Below are 17,648 nucleotides of genomic sequence, written 5' to 3'. Positions count from 1 at the left end.
GTTTGAGCGGCGTGTAAGGGGTTAATGCCTCTTGTGTTGTCCAAAGAGGCAGAGTTTACAACAAACTGAAAACTAGTCCTTTGTTTTTTTGTTAAATTAAATTACTAAAGCTGTTACCTGTAAATTAAAATCATGTTTTTTATTAAGTACTCGGTATCGGTATCGGCAAGTACTGAAATGCAAGTACTCATACTCGTACTCGTACTCCAAAAAAGTGGTATCGGTGCATCCCTACCCCTTACATCTCAATGATATTCTACGTACATCTGTCTCGCGTCTCTCTTTCAGTGGAATTGCATGGGATTATTTTCCAAATGTTTCTTTTTATTCAGAAACAGCAGAGCTCTTTTCAACAAGTCATATTTAAATGATCATTGTAGAGCCATTAACACTCATTATTTCTGCTCATATAAACATGAGAGCAGCATTCTGTGAAGTGTGACCATTTTTTTTTTCATTAAAAATGATTAGCTGTGTTTCTAAATCTCGCTTTAGTGTCTGGGTGGCAAACGCGCTTCAGTCAGACTCTATATTTAATATTGAATGTGGGTGTTGAAGGAAACAATCTGCTCACATTAATACTTTGCACCAATCCAGGATGGTGTTTACAGAAACGCAGAAGCAGTCATAATCCATCGTCGTCCACCTCGCTCTATTTGGGTCAAACAATGTTCACCGCGGTGCCTGATCACTCGCCCTTGCTATTTTTGTTCCTGTTCTTTCAAGATACAATTGTTTTCCTTTTTTTTTCTCAAGTGCACTTTTTTCGGGTCTTTGCTGATGCATAACAGCTTCCCGTTATTCTTTGGCTCTCTGCTTAACCCCGGACGGCTCCAGTAGTCCAGACTCGGCTCTCGGCCAACATACCAGGAACGCAGCCAGAGTGTGACATCAATGAACGATTGAAGCTCCGCCCACAAAAAACACAACTCACTTCCATATCTTCATATGTGTGTGTGTGTTCTCTCAAATACTTTTAAAGAACTGATTCTTCCTAAAATTAACATTTTGTCATCATTTAATCACCCTTATGATGTTACTTTTGTTCCTCAGTGAAAGTTGAAAAGTCTTCTTTATTGACATCTTCTATAGTTGTCAATGAAACAAGGTCTGAAAATCTGTTAAATTTGTTTTGCAGACCATCTAAGGGTGCGTTCATACCAGACACTTTAAGCTGAGTGATTTACATGTTAAGTCAATGCAAAGATGCAATAGACATTCTGTGTCATGATTAGCGCAAATGAGGCGCCACGAATTGAACGTTTGTGAATTGAACTTTGGTGGATATTCATGTCGCGTTAACCAATCAGGAGCTTGCTCTAGCATTGACGTCATTACAACATAGTGAGCGGAGGCAAAAATACGAAACAACAATGGAGGACAAAATCATTGTCGCTGTATGTGGATACTCGGAGCTGTGCAACAAATCTTCGTACTTTTATAGAAACAGGAATAAAAAGAATCCTGCTTGCAAGAAAGTTTGTGAGGAGGTTGGACAATCTGGTAAGATGTAAAAACGCTTTTTACTCAATTTGAGCTATATATATATATATTTATATATATTGAGATTACAGGCTAGCTAAAGCCGGCAAATTGCGCATATTCGTGTCTTAATTTCACACGCCAATGTTGCAAATTTTACGTGCCAATGACGCGAATTTCACGGCTGAATGCCGCAAGTTAATTCAAGACTTTCACGCGTCTAACTACACGTCAATAGCAGGATTTATTCGCTTAATTCGCTTAATTGGTGTGAACTCACTGTAAGAAGAATACTGCTGGAAACGCTGGTATCTTCTTAACTAATCCTGTAATTGACACGAGTGTGTGTTTAAAGATAAAGCAGGACTGATGCTGAAACATTGTTGTAGTTTGACTGAGTATTGCATCATGGTTAATGGCTCACTAATGGTCTGTGTTGGTCTTTCTCAACCCCGTGCGGTGTATCTCTAGACTCATCTCCAGGGAGCTGTTAACTATGGTGATGTGTGATGTGCTTGAGCCCTGATGTTCTCATTCAAATGAGATGTCCTAACAGTTTACCAATAGCGTCATGGGAATCACTGCTAGTCATCTGGTATTCATTGAGCTTCACCTCCAGCACACAATTCTGCCCATGTGAAAACAGATCAGATGGCAATACCACGGTCCCTTTATACTGTACTTACCATTGTATTTCTACAAAACAGCATGATGCATTTGTACTGTACATTTCACAAAAACTTTAAAAGTGGTCCCACACTAGTTTAATGACAACCAACTGTGACGGTTCATTAAAGCCAATGCCAGCATTTCTTTCAAAAGCATTATAAATGTAATAGTGCAGGAATACCAGGCTAAGAATGTGAACTTGTTCTCCTTCCTTGCTAATGAAGTCCGTCCAGCATCCCAGAGGCGTTTCCTGCAGGACGATCCAATCATTGCTATTTCCCTGTACATCCTTCGGTTCACAGACCGCACTGGCATCTAGAAAGGTTTGAGAAAGCACAGAGAGTTTGAGAAACGGTATTAGTTTGGTCTCTGGATAATGTCCTGATAGCATGTTAATAAATGATGGTCAGTAGAATCCATGTCCTTCCTCAGGAAGACACAGGTCGGCTGTTATTTCCCGACCTATCAGAACAAAATCCAGACCTAAATGCTGATTTGCATGCAATGGTACGGCATAACACAATGGACAACTGGTCTGTATCGAGCCAAATGAGATTTCAGGGTTACTGGATCAAGAATCTTAACCCCTTCACCTCTCCTAATCTTAATCTACTCCTAACAACAGAGGGAAATGACCGTTTGATCTGAATGGGGTACAAGATACAAGTTCAGACTCAATAAAATTCAGCCAACAAAACCCACAATGCTCAGAAAGAGATATTATCTCTACAGAAAACACAAAAACATGTTATCTAAAGAACATTCTTTACACATGTACCGTAAACACAAATCTGTCTAATACAACCGTTTCTGAGAAGTAAATGCATCAGACATCAGCAAAACCATTCAGTTTTGAGCAATTCCAGTGTAATGAATGTGATATTTTCTGTCAAAAATTAAAATATAATTTTGTAGAGATTGTATTTATTAGCAATAAACTGAAATATTTGTTTATATTTTCCTAAACCTCTGATGAGACCAGACTTTTAGATGAGGAAAATTGTATATATGTATTATGGATGTGAAAGAAAAAGAGTTTTTTGGGAGATTACAACATACTTGTAGGAATTCTGTAAATTAAAATGCACAAATCAGAAGCAATAATACCCAACTAATAGAGAAATCGGTTTTATCTGTGACCCATGCTGGCAAAATGAGTTGGAAGAGCAAAGTTTCAAAAATAATTAATATGTTGACATATTAATATTAAAACATTTCAGAACGATGAATGATTTTTTTTAATCTGACAAAAAATGACAGAGCTGCACATGTTTAAAGTTAATCCAATCAGCAAAGTTACTTTTGAGAAAAATCTTGCTAAAGATTTTTGAAGGTTAAAAAACAAAATCACTGCATCCATACCTTAAAATCAATGTAAAACTAAAAGATTTAGCACACAAAGACAAAAATAATGAACAAAAACTTTTTTCTTTCTTTTATTATTTGATTGACATTGAGACACAGACATTAATCGTTTTTTTTTTTAACGTGGTCGATTCAAAATCAATTCTTAAAGCCCACAAATCGATTTATTTCCGCAAAATTGAACGTAAGATTAACGTTAATCTAATTACTTGTCTTCTCCACAAGATGTCACCCTCTTTTTTTCCTTGCGTGATGTTGCCAAGGAGCGAGAGGCGAGCCTGTCATTCATTCTTTCAGTTTTTATTCTAATATATTCATATATAATATAATATTCTATATAATCTATATTCATTTAGTTGAATCGAAAATCGAGTATAAAATCAACCCGAGAATCGGAATCGAATCGAGAATTGAATCGATCTGATAGCTTGTGAATCGATCTGGAACATCTGAATCGATACCCAGCCCTATTTAAGATCTCCTGTAATGGAAGGATTAACGGGAAACAGTTGAACAAACATTCACTTATGACATAACAGGTTAAATCTGAGTGAATTCTCGTCAAAACAGATATTTTAATATTGTAATTCTGTATAGATGTCTATATATCGGGGTCACGCATCTGTGTGCATGCTTCAGACCTGTCTGTCCACGCAAGGAAGATCGTTTTATCTCTCGTAATAACTTTTTTAACATCAATCAGGTAATTTATAAGGAAGAAACCATGTTATAGATGTTACATTTCTCTGTTATGGATAACTAACTAACTACCTATGGAAAAATGTGAGAAAAAGATCATCTGATATATCATTATAGTTAAAAACTATGGTAAGGCTGACGTGTGCATTGTTTTAATATTCTTTAAAGGAACAGATGATTCAGATTCTGGTAAGGTTTTATAAAGTGAAAGACTCGTGTGACTAACAGACGCTCAAGCAGCAGGTAATCTTTCAGAAATGTTCGGCTCCTTTACAATCAACAGAGAGCACAAGAGGTCATACAGGAAACCTCGAGAAATGTTGGGACAACAGGAAGAGCCATGTTTAGACGTCAAGTGTACGGTGACGGCAGTCTAAGCACAGGCTTTGTCCCGGCCAGACGAGAGACTTTTCAAGGATGTCACCAAATACTGAACAAACTCATTGTACATATTGGGCGCCATATGCTTCTTAATGTTCTTTATCAACATGTTTACTGTAAAGCCTCATATACAGTATGCTTATCCTAAAATCAGATGAGCGATGCAAAAATGAGAAATAAACACATTAGCATCAGTATGTGTGCTCCATGGGATTCAAACCGACAACCTTTGAGCAACCGAAAAACTACACTAAATGTACATGAATGGTAGACTGAATGGTACTCCTGTGTATCTGTGTTGATAGTCTCACATGAGTCTCCACAGTTCAGAACCGGATGAATTACATCTCACAGAAGACTCACACAACAACACAAGGGATATAAATGGTGCTGGCGCTTGACCCACGAAACTCACCCGGAAATACCAGAGCTTCACTAAGCGCTTCTGTGTTAAATGAGCTATAAGCCGTGTTTATCTCTTTACATCAGAACCATCAATGACTCTTTCCCATGCAAAGAAATCTTTCAGACTGAAGATTTTCAATCAGTGGGAAACCATTTCTGTGAGATAAAACTAAGAGCCGCCCCATCCATCACTCAGACTTCACTGGGACTCATTTGTTGTTTCTTTGCCCCCGTGTGCGCGTTCGAGAAGGGCTTCATTTTCGGTTTTGACCCCGAGGCCTTCATCTGGGCCAACACACAATCACACAAACACAGAAGAGTGCCGGCGGGTAAATGTGAGAGTCACAGTCGAATTGCTTAACGCTGGAAAACACGCGCACGCAGCCGTACCGACAAACAGATGAAATGCATTTCTACCATTACGAGCTGGGAGAAGGTCGGATTTCAGATAAAAGATTGAAATTTTCCATTTTTGTTAAAATGATTCAAATAAATCACAGCAGCTTTCTGAAGTTTCACGGCACAGATAAGCACAAAATTTTTTTGATTTCCTCAGATCATGTTGAGATTTCATACAGCTGAAGCAGATCACACCTGGAAAACTTTCACAATATTAGACTGCTGTGAGGTCATGTTTCTATATCACTCCTACATATGAAAAAAACAAACTAATCCTGTCTAAAGCACATTTACAGAGAATGGACAGAAGAGTCAAAAGTCAAACACGACTCATAAAGAGATTCATGCTATGAGCGGTTTATCACCAAATGACTTCCTGTTTTAAAAGGCTATAAAAACAGTGAATGTTACATTTCAGATTTAGCAATACTGCAGAAATACGACACTTTCTTACTGGAAGTCCAAGAATCTTTCAAGTAAATGTGATGTTTTATAAAACACGCTGAACTGGCAATAAAGAATCACATCCTGGAATCTGAGCTCATATCCTGTTATGAGTCTGATCTGAGGTCAGAGATGTCGTGATCCTCTTTAACCTGCGGGAATCTGTTTCCTGTACATAAATAACTCAACATCAAATATATCCCGTCCTCACAATAATCAAAGGCAAATACATTTGTTGAGGTTTATTTGTTTTGGTTAGAACAACACAGACGTGTAAATAAATCTACGGCTTCTGTAGGAAAGACCTTTCTGTTATATAAATAGATTTCAGGAAGCACAGATTCTGCGCTCTTGATTGGTTTCCTCGGTAAACATGTATGGATGCATAATATTATTGCATGGTTTAGCATTAGTCAAACAGTAAAAATGATTATTTTTATTATGAATAAAAAATGCACTTTTTTATATTAAACAGTCCATGTAGCTGTCTGAATTTATCTCAATGTATCATCAAAACAGTTATAAAAATATTTAATATCACGACATTTCTTACTGTATTTGAAGGCAACGCTTGGCCAAAGTTAAGATTCTCTGATTCTTTCTTCTGAAAGAGTCAGACGATTTGGGGAGTCTGATGAAAGTGTTTTGCAGGCCAGGACGGAAGAGAGGCGGTGAAACGGTGAGGTGGGCCGGGCACAGAGAGAGGAAGAGAGAGAGGTCAAGGGCTGCTCCGTACACCTATTGTCCCAGCGTTTCCTCGGCCGCAGACTGAGGCCTAACCATCCACAGGAAGACAAACAAACCCTTATCAGTGGCGCGCAGAGGCGTGCGGTGTCCCCTGGCCTCTAACCCCCGCGGCTGCCCCGAATCCCGCCTGATCGCAAATCCCCAAAGATTCATCTCGCTATCATCGCAGTGACGAGTCTCGGCGGAGACGCTGGACGGTTTGCTGTGTCAGCCGTTCTAATGACGCCCAAAGGAGGCGCGAGTTCAGACAGACGACTCGGGCAGGACTTCTGGAGACGGCCTGTCTTTGTGTAGGTCTGTTTAATCCTGCGGGAGCCGACTGTCGGCCATCTCAGAGTCGGAAATAAACAGAGAAACAAACGAGTGTGGGGCAGATGTTAAACACACTGCCCTGTTTCTAACCCCACTGTATAACACACTTAATGTAGATATCTCAAAGATCCTGTGAAAACTCAGCTGAAGTCATTATTTATTGTGATTTATAAATAAAATCTTTCCAAATGATCTAAAGAACATTCAAGATTTTGGTGCACGTGTGAATGTACTGAATGCAATCAAACCAAATTTCCACACAAATGTTTTAATAGGCGGATGGTAAGTTTGGATGGCAAACATGTTTTCTATTCCACTGCCATACTTTTTCAATAGTTTTTCTATGTAAACACGCACTAGACAGACGTGTTTGACCATTACACGAGGGTCTCACATCTTTTGCTGTGTCAAGTTTTAAAAAACTTTTATACCTAGTGCAGCTCATCAGTGTATTCTTTACAGTTTCAAGTCACCATGGCAATATCTGTTATTTTCATTATGTGTTTTATTAAGTGTTGTAAGCTATTTTCAATAGAAAGTCACTAAATGTCACAAGATTACGTCATTACGTAATTAGCATATCAGCAATGTTTGCATTCCAACTACACTGGCACTTCATATTCAAGCTTTATAATGGTATAAAATGGTGTTTCTTATTTAAAGTTTAAAAAAAAGGGCATCCATCCTTCACAGAAGTAATCCACAAGGCTCCATCTAAGGGCAATCAATGAGATTTTGTTTGAAAAATATCAATATTTAAAACTTTACAAACTAAAATAACAAGCTTCTGGTAACGACTGACACACATTTACAAGAGAGCACATTTCCAACATATGACGTATCGTACGAGATGAGACAAGTAGATACGTCTATGCTGAAAACGACTATAGACGCGTGGATTATATTTACCATTTACTACCACTATGAGCTTGGAGCAGCCAGGACATTCTCTAATATAACTCCGATTGGGTTCATCTAAAAAAAGAAAATCAAATACATCAAGGACAGCTCGTAGAAAGGGTGAACATAACTTTTTTGTCCTGGTTCTCAAAGAACACTGCTGTATTTGTCCCAGTCCAGATGTCTGTCATATACAGCCATTCGGCCAATGTCTCAGAAGTTAGCGGGAGTGAGAAAATGGCAGAAAATTTAAAACACCTGCAGCTTTCAAAGCCAACGTGTGGAAGCACTTTAGCTTAAAAAGAAGTTTACAAAAAAATGTCAGCTCTTTTTTTAAACTTTTTTGATAAAAAAAGAAAAAGTATCGCAATGTATCGTAACATGCAACGTATTGTATCATATCACGATACATTGTATCATGGCCCATGTATCGTTGTGAGGCCCTTACCAATACCCAGCCCTAATATCCAATATATTGTTACACACACATTTTATTTCTTAACTGCTTATATATGTGTAAAAGACTTTTTTCCACTAGGTCATTTTGTGAGGTTTTTTTTAAATGTCCGCTCAAGTGCAAGAAAACAAACTCAGTTGGCATTTGTGTGCTGTCTTTACCATTTGCTCATACTAACAAGCTGTCTGAAGCCTTGAGATGCGGTTCACACTTTAAAGGTGCACGCAAACAAAACTTATCAAACAACACATGAGTAAAGTATTGAAATCTTAAATATTTAAATTGTCCAATCAGGCCAGTGACTGTTGCATCGCTGCTAACAACACATATTTTTTATCTTACCAATGATGCACGAAGAAATCCCGGTAACACTTTATTTTACGGTGTTACACATGATACATGTAATTATTATTGTAATAACAGTTAATTATGCATAAGTACATGCAACTAACCCTAAACCAAACCCTAATCCTTACCCCAACCCCACAGTAAGTACATGTTGTTAATGATTATTACTTTGTACTATGTATAATTACACTGTAACAGTGTTACCGTAACATAAAGTGTGACCAAATCCCTTATGTTGCAGTACATTATGTAACTATGTAATAAAATTCCAGCAATGCTGGTCTGCAAAAGCATCTTTTAGAGCAGTGTCTGGTGCGTATTTTTTATTTTAATCGCACGTGCACACCTGCGCACCAGTTACAGTATGTGCATAGGTGAGAAAATCATGGGTTAATTTTTTATTTTTGGCTGAACTATCCCTTTAATACTGACTGAATAAGGTCATGTCAAAGATGTGAAATCAGTATTTATCAAACTTTATGATTATGAGACACATTTACAGGTTTATCCTCACAGCTGTGTGAATCACCACTGGATGATTTCAACCAAAAACACCAAAACAGTGACTGAAAACACAGCATTTCCTACTACATCTTTTATCAAATTACAAACCATTGATTTAAAAGCGCTCTTAAATACATAAAGTCAAGAAAATCTGTTATTATTGAAAATATGCTTTATACACGCATACTATGAGATACTGAATGTATATAAAACACTTAAAATGTGTGTTGTGATTGGTAGATCCACTAACAAAACTCACCATCTGATGACTATACATTATTAATACAGATTATATATATAAATATAAAGAGCAGATATGTCAATATTCTTCACCACACACACGTTACCAGTGGTAAAAGATTTGATCTGACAGGGCAGTGGACATCGATTGAGTCACAAATCTGCAGATTCTGGGGATCTCAGAGCTCAGGACGTCTCTTAAAGTGCTATCGTCAGCATCTCTACCCATCATCACACTAGTGATGTTACAGGTGTGTCTTCATGCAAACTCCTGTCTAACACCTGTAGTCCTCACAAAGAAAGACATGAGCTGAGTCCACCTTTAAACACTTTCAAATAGTTTAGATTTTTTAATATCTGTCTGTATGAGATCCAGCACAACAGCAGATGAATGAACACACGACACACACTTTCTTTCTCTTCACAAATAAAAAAGCTGCCTCAGCTTTCTCTAAACGCTATTTAAATACTTGCATTTGCATGCAATTTTTATTGCATCGCCTTGCGCTTTTCATTCCGAGAGCGCCTTCCAAGCTTTCTTTGTCACAGGTCGCTGGCAGAAGGATTTACAAAATCCGGAATATTTACAAGAATCTGTGTGCATACACATCGATTTCTTTTTTAACAATTATTCCAACATACCTATTGCGAGTTCTCAAATGTGCAGGGAATACAAAGCACAAATTTTTAAACTCAATAAATAATGAGAGATTTCTGATGCTCCTCACAGAGAGCTAATCTACGTTCTCTACCTTCATTAACACAGCGGTTCTGGGAGGAGAGACTCATTTAACAGAGACTGTTAGCAGATGGAGGTAACCCCATCTAAATACACAGGAGGGGCGTCTAATCACTCAAATCTGATGTCGATTCACACAGCATATGCTTCTTAAAACATCAGCGGACCTGCAGACGCCTCTCGCTCTGGTGCTGATGATTCTGACCCCATTTCATGACTCAATACCAACAACGCTGCTGCCAACAAACCTGCCAGTAAATGAGAAGATAATTGCTGGTGATTATGACAAATGCACAGTATGATAACTGATGTCTGTCTGTATGTCTCGGCCCCTCACGAGCAACATGTGTTTGTTCAGACTCTTCTGAGAAATATTGTGTCTGCTTCAGCTGTGTATGAGCTCATGTTGCTCACCTCGTTTACCAGTAAGGCTATGTTATTCTGGGTGTTAGATCAGTTAGACGGTCAGCGTGTCTGTCTGATGCTAACCAGCCATTCATGAGTCACGGCACGACCGGTCTGAACGAGAGATGTCCACAGAGACAGACAAACATTAAACTAGAGTCCAAAGAAATGTACCCAACCAGAATCACTTTTTACCCGACAGGCTCGGGTTTTCAGAACTAAGTGGACCTATAAAGATTTCTACGACACAGCATCGCAATAAGAGAGGAAAAGTTTTTAACCAAAGTCAAAATGAAATTTACGCCATACACATCACTGGACTTATTGTGCATGATTTATTGATTGGGAAAAAATATTTGTCTTATAATTAAATTGTAATATCTTGCTCCGCCTCTAAAACAAATGTTCTGTTTTGTTGACCTCGAGGATAATTGAGGCTAATCGAGGCTATAAAAGACAAAATATTGCAAGAATATAATGTTTTACAGGCAAGAATAAACACAGACTTCAGAAAAGTGAAACTGCCATTCACAAACTTCTAAACTTCTCCATCCCTCACGTGTTAGTTTCTTATATAGTTTAATGTCAGTAATTATATTTTATCATGTTTAAATTTAATATCCTGCAGTTATTTTCCCAACATCCCATCATAACAACACTTTCTCAACCACTGCATGTGCATGAGTTTGGGACGGGACCATCTGTTTGTCAGGTCAATGGGGAAATGTTTGGGAAGCCCATGAGATTTCTATTTCATGAGTCAAAAACAAATTATAATGCACAACTTTAACATAAATTTAAAAAATGGGCTTCTGAACAAATCTCAATAGATATTAAAAGAAGAAGAGAGCAGATGTTATGAGTCGATACTATACAGAGATTCAGTCTGTGGAGACAAAACTATATAGAGTTTAACTGGAATAACACACTGCTCTCCAATATATTTATTTATTAGCTTGGCTTCTTTTATGCATGTTAATATTTTAAACAATGATAAAACATATCAACAAGTAGAATAAAAAGGAAAACAAAAAAGTTTTGAGTAGACTACATCAAAAAAGTAGCCCTCCAGTTTGATTTATCCATTGTGGTGGCCCTTGATCATAAAATGGTTGGAGACCCCTGGAATATCTCTGATTCAATCTGATTCACAGATTCAAATGATCTTTGTGATTTATTGTTCATGTATTACAGTTTGTAGTTTATTTCTTTTTTCTGTATTATTGCAGCCTTAAAAATGATTTAACTTTAATGTTTCTATGTGAATGAAACTGAAATTGGAGAATGCTTTTAAAAACCATTCATTCATATGTAGTGATAATAACTGTGTATGTGTGTGTTTCTATCTTAAATAAGATCAAACACTAATTTAACAACTACAAAAAAATAAACTTCAAACTGCAATACATGAACAATGAATCACAAAGATCATTTTAATCTGTGAATCGGACTAAATGAACAAATGTGAACAAGAAAGAGAAAAAAACAAAGCAGTGACAGGAAAGAAAAAAAACAGATTGTTAATTGCGAGTGCGAGATAGAAATCGGTCTCCATGCGGTCGCGTCACTGGGTCTCAATGCCACCCAGACCAGCCGGCGGTCCCTCAGTATGAGGAAGTGCCTCATTTAAACGCTACACGCCATATTTAACACAGGGGATTTTTTCCGCTTAACATCATTGTGCTGTTTTCACCAAGGAATCGTCTGTCTCTCTCAATCTGTCTCTTTCTGTCTGTCTCGCTCAGTCTGTGTGTCTGTCTCTTTCAGTTTGTCTGTCTGTCTGTCTCTCTCAATCTGTCTCTTTCTGTCAGTCTGTCTCTATTAGTCTGTCTCTCTCTGTCTGTGTGTCTGTCTCTCTGTTTGTTTCTTTCTTTCTTTCTTTCGCTCTCTCTCTCAGTCATAATGTGAAATAATTAAACTATATCTACTGTAATATCAGCTAGTTTCATAACAAGTCCTACTTTCATTTCGATTCACAGATTGAAATGATCTTTGTGATTTATTGTTCGTGTATTGCAGTTTGTAGTTTATTTCTTGTATTATTGCAGCCGTAAAAATGATTTCAACTAACAAAGCTGTTAGCAAACCCAACTTTAATGTTTCCATGTGAATGAAACTAAAATTGGAGGATACTTTTAAAAACAGTCCTTTGGGTATATGGCTCTGCTCACCACCCACACAAACATCCCTCTGTCTGTCTGTCTATCTGTGTCTCTGTGTGTGTGTGTGTGTGTGTCTGTCTGTCTGTCTGTCTGTCTGTCTGTCTGTGTCTCTGTGTGTCTGTCTGTCTGTCTCTTTGTCTGTCTGTCTGTCTGTCTGTCTGTCTGTCTGTCTGTCTGTCTGTCTGTCTGTCTCTTGTAGGGCTGCACGATAAATCGCATGTGATAGTTATTCGCATCTTGTCAGTGAAGCCGGTTTCTTGATTAGTAGTAATTCCCATCACCTGCATTCAGATGGGCATTTACTACACAAAGTTGTAGTTCACTGACAATCTGGGCCATATCGCAGGGAATACGTCCACGCAATTAATGCAAAGTTGCCCCGATTGTCAGTGAACTACAGCTTTGTGTAGTAAATGCCCATCTGAAAGCAGGTGATGGTGAATTACTACTAGTCAAGAAATTGGCTTTACTGACAAGATGCACATGACTGCGCATGACACATGCGATTTATCAACTCTTGGTCTGTCTGTTTCTTTGTCTGTGTCTCTGTCTGTCTGTCTTTCTGTCTGTCTTTCTGTCTGTCTGTCTCTGTGTCTCAGGCAGGAAAGATGTAGATGTTTTTTTTTACTTGATTATGGATGGACAGTGTTACAGTCATTTTAAACATGTTGATTATCTTGTCTGATCACTTTCTCTCTCTCAAGCTTGGAGTCATCAGACTTATATACCATCTTAATTACAAGAGCAATCAGACCACCATCTGAACATTCACAAGATCATCTTCTGCTGTTACTCGCAGACATCAAACCATCAGTGACCACCTGGACCAAAATAAAACACCTGCTGCATTTCAGACTCGGCTTTTAACACAGCTGCATTTTCTTGCCAAGCAGAAACCATGCGCCAGACCAAAAGCTCAATGGACTGAATCTGTTCTTCTACCAAACACTTTTTATTTTCTGGCCAGATCGTGACCAAGCTACACTACACTACTGTAAATTACTTTCACAATATCTGAAAATTAAACAAACACTATTGTAGAGGACATCAGATGACATCAGCTATAAATCAACATACAGTACAACATTATATTAAATAAATTATAATTATGAAAACATGTAATCATTGCTTTAATGTGCTCACTGTTGTTGTTTACATGCATACATCATATTAGCCATCTGTATCATTTAAACTATAAAAAAAACTGATTTCTATCTCTGAGAAATGTTGAAAATGTGTACGCTGAAAACAAATGTGTTTTTCTTCTCTAAGACAAATGTGACCATGGACCACAAACCTAAGTGTCAAATTTTAAAATTGAGATTCATCTAGAAAATCTGGAATCTGAGGATGCAAAAATCAAAATATATTGAGAAATATCACTTTTAAAGTCATCCGAATCAAGTCCTTAGCAAAACATATTACTCATGAAAAAACATTTACAAAATATCTTCATGGCATTTAAAAAAGAACATTAATTTTGACCCATATAATGTTTTGTTGGATATATTACTACAAATATACTTATGACTGCTTTTGTGGTCAAGGGTCACACATCGCTTCATTGTTTGTCCTCACTTTTGTAAGTCACTTTGGATGAAATAGTCTGCTAAATGTTTAAAAGTCAAGTAAATGTATATTTCCTAAATGATAACAGATTACTCTGCTTTTGTACAAACATGTGTTTTCTGTAGAAACATCTGTTTTTTTATACTATATTTGCTATACAAATACGTTTGGTAACACTTTAGACATTTTAAGTAATTTGCAACTTCAATCGTCTGGTTAATATCCACTAAGACTTTTTTGTTATGATGCCTCAACAGACATTCAGTTAACTAAAAGTAACTTTACATTTGCATGTTAACTTATAAGTATTCCTATTCACTAACCCTATACCTAATACTGTAATGAAAGTTCATTAACATGTAGTTGCAAAGTTATTTAAAGTTAGTAGACCGTCAAAATAAAGTGTAAACCTGAATTTGGATTGAATTGAATAAGAAGTCAATATAAACAGATTTAAAATCTGAATAATCTCTGAATAATGACTTTTATTAGATGTATAAAATGTCATAAAGTGAAAATCAGATTTATGTTGAATGAGTAATAAAGTCTCTCACCTGATGTTGTGATAAACAGAAGCAGAGTTAAAACCCTCGTGATTGTCTTCATATTTAGATGAGATGATGTTAGATGTGAATGAGTTTCTCCTGTGAGGTCTTTGATATTTAAAGGAAGTGAGATGAATATTCAACACAACCTGTGAAAGACATCAACAACACTTTAATAAGATCAGAAGAAAAAAAAACATCTAACCACCATTATAATATACAGACAGAAAGATATCTGGCCAGTTAGTGAACTGAATGAAATTTATATCATTTGCCGCAATTAACAATGACAACTTGTGTGACCTGACATTTACTGTATAAAAACAAATGCTCTTATCTTGAGATCAAAAGTTCATATCATATTTGACATTATGAGCTTTTAGTGTAGTTTTAAACCAAGTGTTGAAGACAAATACACACAAACACTACAGAAAAACCAAAGATTTTAATTTAACTTTTCACGCGTTTAAATTCCATACTGTGACAACTAGCCCCGGTCTCTCTTCCATTAAGATCAATCATTTTAACCGAGCAATATAGCCTATAACAAAATATATATAAAAAAATAATTGTGTGTGACAGTAATGGGTTTGTGTTAACAGTAAATAATCGCAGATTTATCAGAAAAAAACTTTTAAACCGTTCAGCGGATTTATCCCCTCATTTAAAAGACGAAACTTAACAACAAAGTTTCATTTTCTACATAATTAAAGTCGTACATTATCCAGCATTCACTATTAAAAATGCAAACAATAACCATATAAAGACAGCGAATATAAACTCATATAAACTAAGATAAACTACTACAAACTAATATAAAAAATATAAATAAAAACACAATATAAAAGTCTGTATAAGTGAACTTTTGAGTGCCAAGTGAACACTAAAGTTACAAAGAAAACTCAGAAGAATCATTATACAGACACTTGAACAGAAGATCAGCGTTAACTTACTGACAGAAACTAACTTAACACTTATCTGTATATTAAACTAAATGAATAAAGCGAGTGAGAGTTTTACCTTCAGCTGAAGATGTAAAGCGAGTAAATGAAAGTGTTGTCCGTAAATCCACAGCGATCATTCAGTCACTCAGTGTTTCTCCAACTGAGATCTGACCTGAGATCAGACTGAGAGACTACAAGACACACCCACAGTTTGACCGGTCAGCCACCGTTCATTTATCCCACCTACTGTACAACAATACTAGTGCACACACGAGGAATATTTCAGCCATAACATACAAACAAATATATTAATAAAAAAGTTGAAAGACTTATATTTCAAAAACACAATAAACTAGATATTAAAGTTTGAAGACAAACTTTATGTTGGCTTGAAAAAGCGTAGCCTGAATGTTTAAAACGGTTTGACAGAAGTTTAGTTTAGTAGGCTATCTGGCTGTTGGTATGTTTAGGTATGAAGGTAGCATGATTTAGCATGATTTATCATGATGCCAACATGATAAACAAGAAGCTAGGATGATTAGCATGATGCTAGCATGATTAACATGAAGCTAGCATGATGCTAGCATGATTAACATGAAGCTAGCATGATGCTAGCATGATTAGCATGAAGCTAGCATGATGCTAACATGATTAGCATGAAGTTAGCATGATTAGCATGAAGCTAGCATGATGCTAGCATGATTAGCATGAAGCTAGCATGATGCTAACATGATTAGCATGAAGCTAGCATGATTAGCATGATGCTACCATGAAGCTAGCATGAAGCTAGCATGATGCTAGCATGATTAGCATGAAGCTAGCATGATGCTAACATGATTAGCATGAAGCTAGCATGATGCTAGTATGATTAGCATGAAGCTAGCATGATGCTAGCATGATTAGCATGAAGCTAGCATGATGTTATCATGATTAGCATGAAGCTAGCATGATGCTAGCATGATTAGCATGAAGCTAGCATGATGTTAGCATGATTAGCATGATGCTAGCATGATTAGCATGAAGCTAGCATGAAGTTAGCATGATGGTAGCATTATTAGCATGAAGGTAGCATGTTGCTAGCATGATTAGCATGATGGTAGCATGATTAGCATAAAGCTAGCATGTTGCTAGCATGATTAGCATGAAGTTAGCATGATGCTAGAATGATTAGCATGAAGCTAGCATGATGCTAGCATGATTAACATGAAGCTAGCATGATGCTAGCATTATTAGCATGAAGCTAGCATAATGCTAGCATAAAGCTAGCATGTTGCTAACATGATTAGCATGAAGCTAACATGATGCTAGCATGATTAGCATGAAGCTAGCATGATGCTAGCATGATTAGCATGAAGCTAACATGATTGTAGCATGATTAGCATGAAGCTAGCATAATTAGCATGAAGCTAACATGATGCTAGCATGATTAGCATGATAGCATGATTAGCATAAAGCTAGCATGTTGCTAACATGATTAGCATGAAGCTAGCATGATGCTAGCATGAAACTAGCATGATTCTAGCATGATTACCATGAAGCTAGCATGATTCTAGCATGATTAGCATGAAGCTAACATGTTGCTAGCATGATTAGCATGATGATAGCATGATTAGCATAAAGCTAGCATGTTGCTAACATGATTAGCATGAAGCTAGCATGATGCTAGCATGAAACTAGCATGATTCTAGCATGATTACCATGAAGCTAGCATGATTCTAGCATGATTAGCATGAAGCTAACATGATGCTAGCATGATTAGCATGAAGCTAGCATGATGCTAACATGATAAGCATAAAGCTAGCATGAAGTTAGCATGATGTTAGCATGATTAGCATGAAGCTAGCATGATGTTAGCATGATTAGCATGAAGCTAGCATGAAGTTAGCATGATGGTACCATGATTAGCATGAAGCTAACATGTTGCTAGCATGA

At 36.9% G+C, this 17,648-nt stretch overlaps 1 protein-coding gene across 2 annotated transcripts in view; it reads right to left on the bottom strand.

The window, feature by feature from the left end:
* Positions 1–15,911, bottom strand: part of eng (endoglin) — a 37,372-nt gene extending 21,461 nt beyond the window's left edge. For both annotated transcript variants that reach the window (XR_010543649.2, XM_065284018.2), the window contains exons 1-3: positions 15,793–15,911; positions 14,782–14,921; positions 2,333–2,466 (exon numbers count right to left, since the gene is read on the bottom strand). Coding sequence is in view for 1 of the 2 variants with exons in the window: in XM_065284018.2 (XP_065140090.1) it covers positions 2,333–2,466; positions 14,782–14,833 (186 nt within the window). In the remaining variant the exon portion in view is untranslated. The remainder of the gene's footprint in view (positions 1–2,332; positions 2,467–14,781; positions 14,922–15,792) is intronic.
* Between the last annotated feature and the right edge of the window lie 1,737 nt (positions 15,912–17,648).

The sequence above is a fragment of the Paramisgurnus dabryanus genome, chromosome 5 (assembly GCF_030506205.2).
Source record: "Paramisgurnus dabryanus chromosome 5, PD_genome_1.1, whole genome shotgun sequence".
NCBI lineage: Eukaryota > Metazoa > Chordata > Actinopteri > Cypriniformes > Cobitidae > Paramisgurnus > Paramisgurnus dabryanus.
Note: the sequence above shows the minus strand (reverse complement) of the source record. Positions and strands in the feature narration are given on the sequence as shown.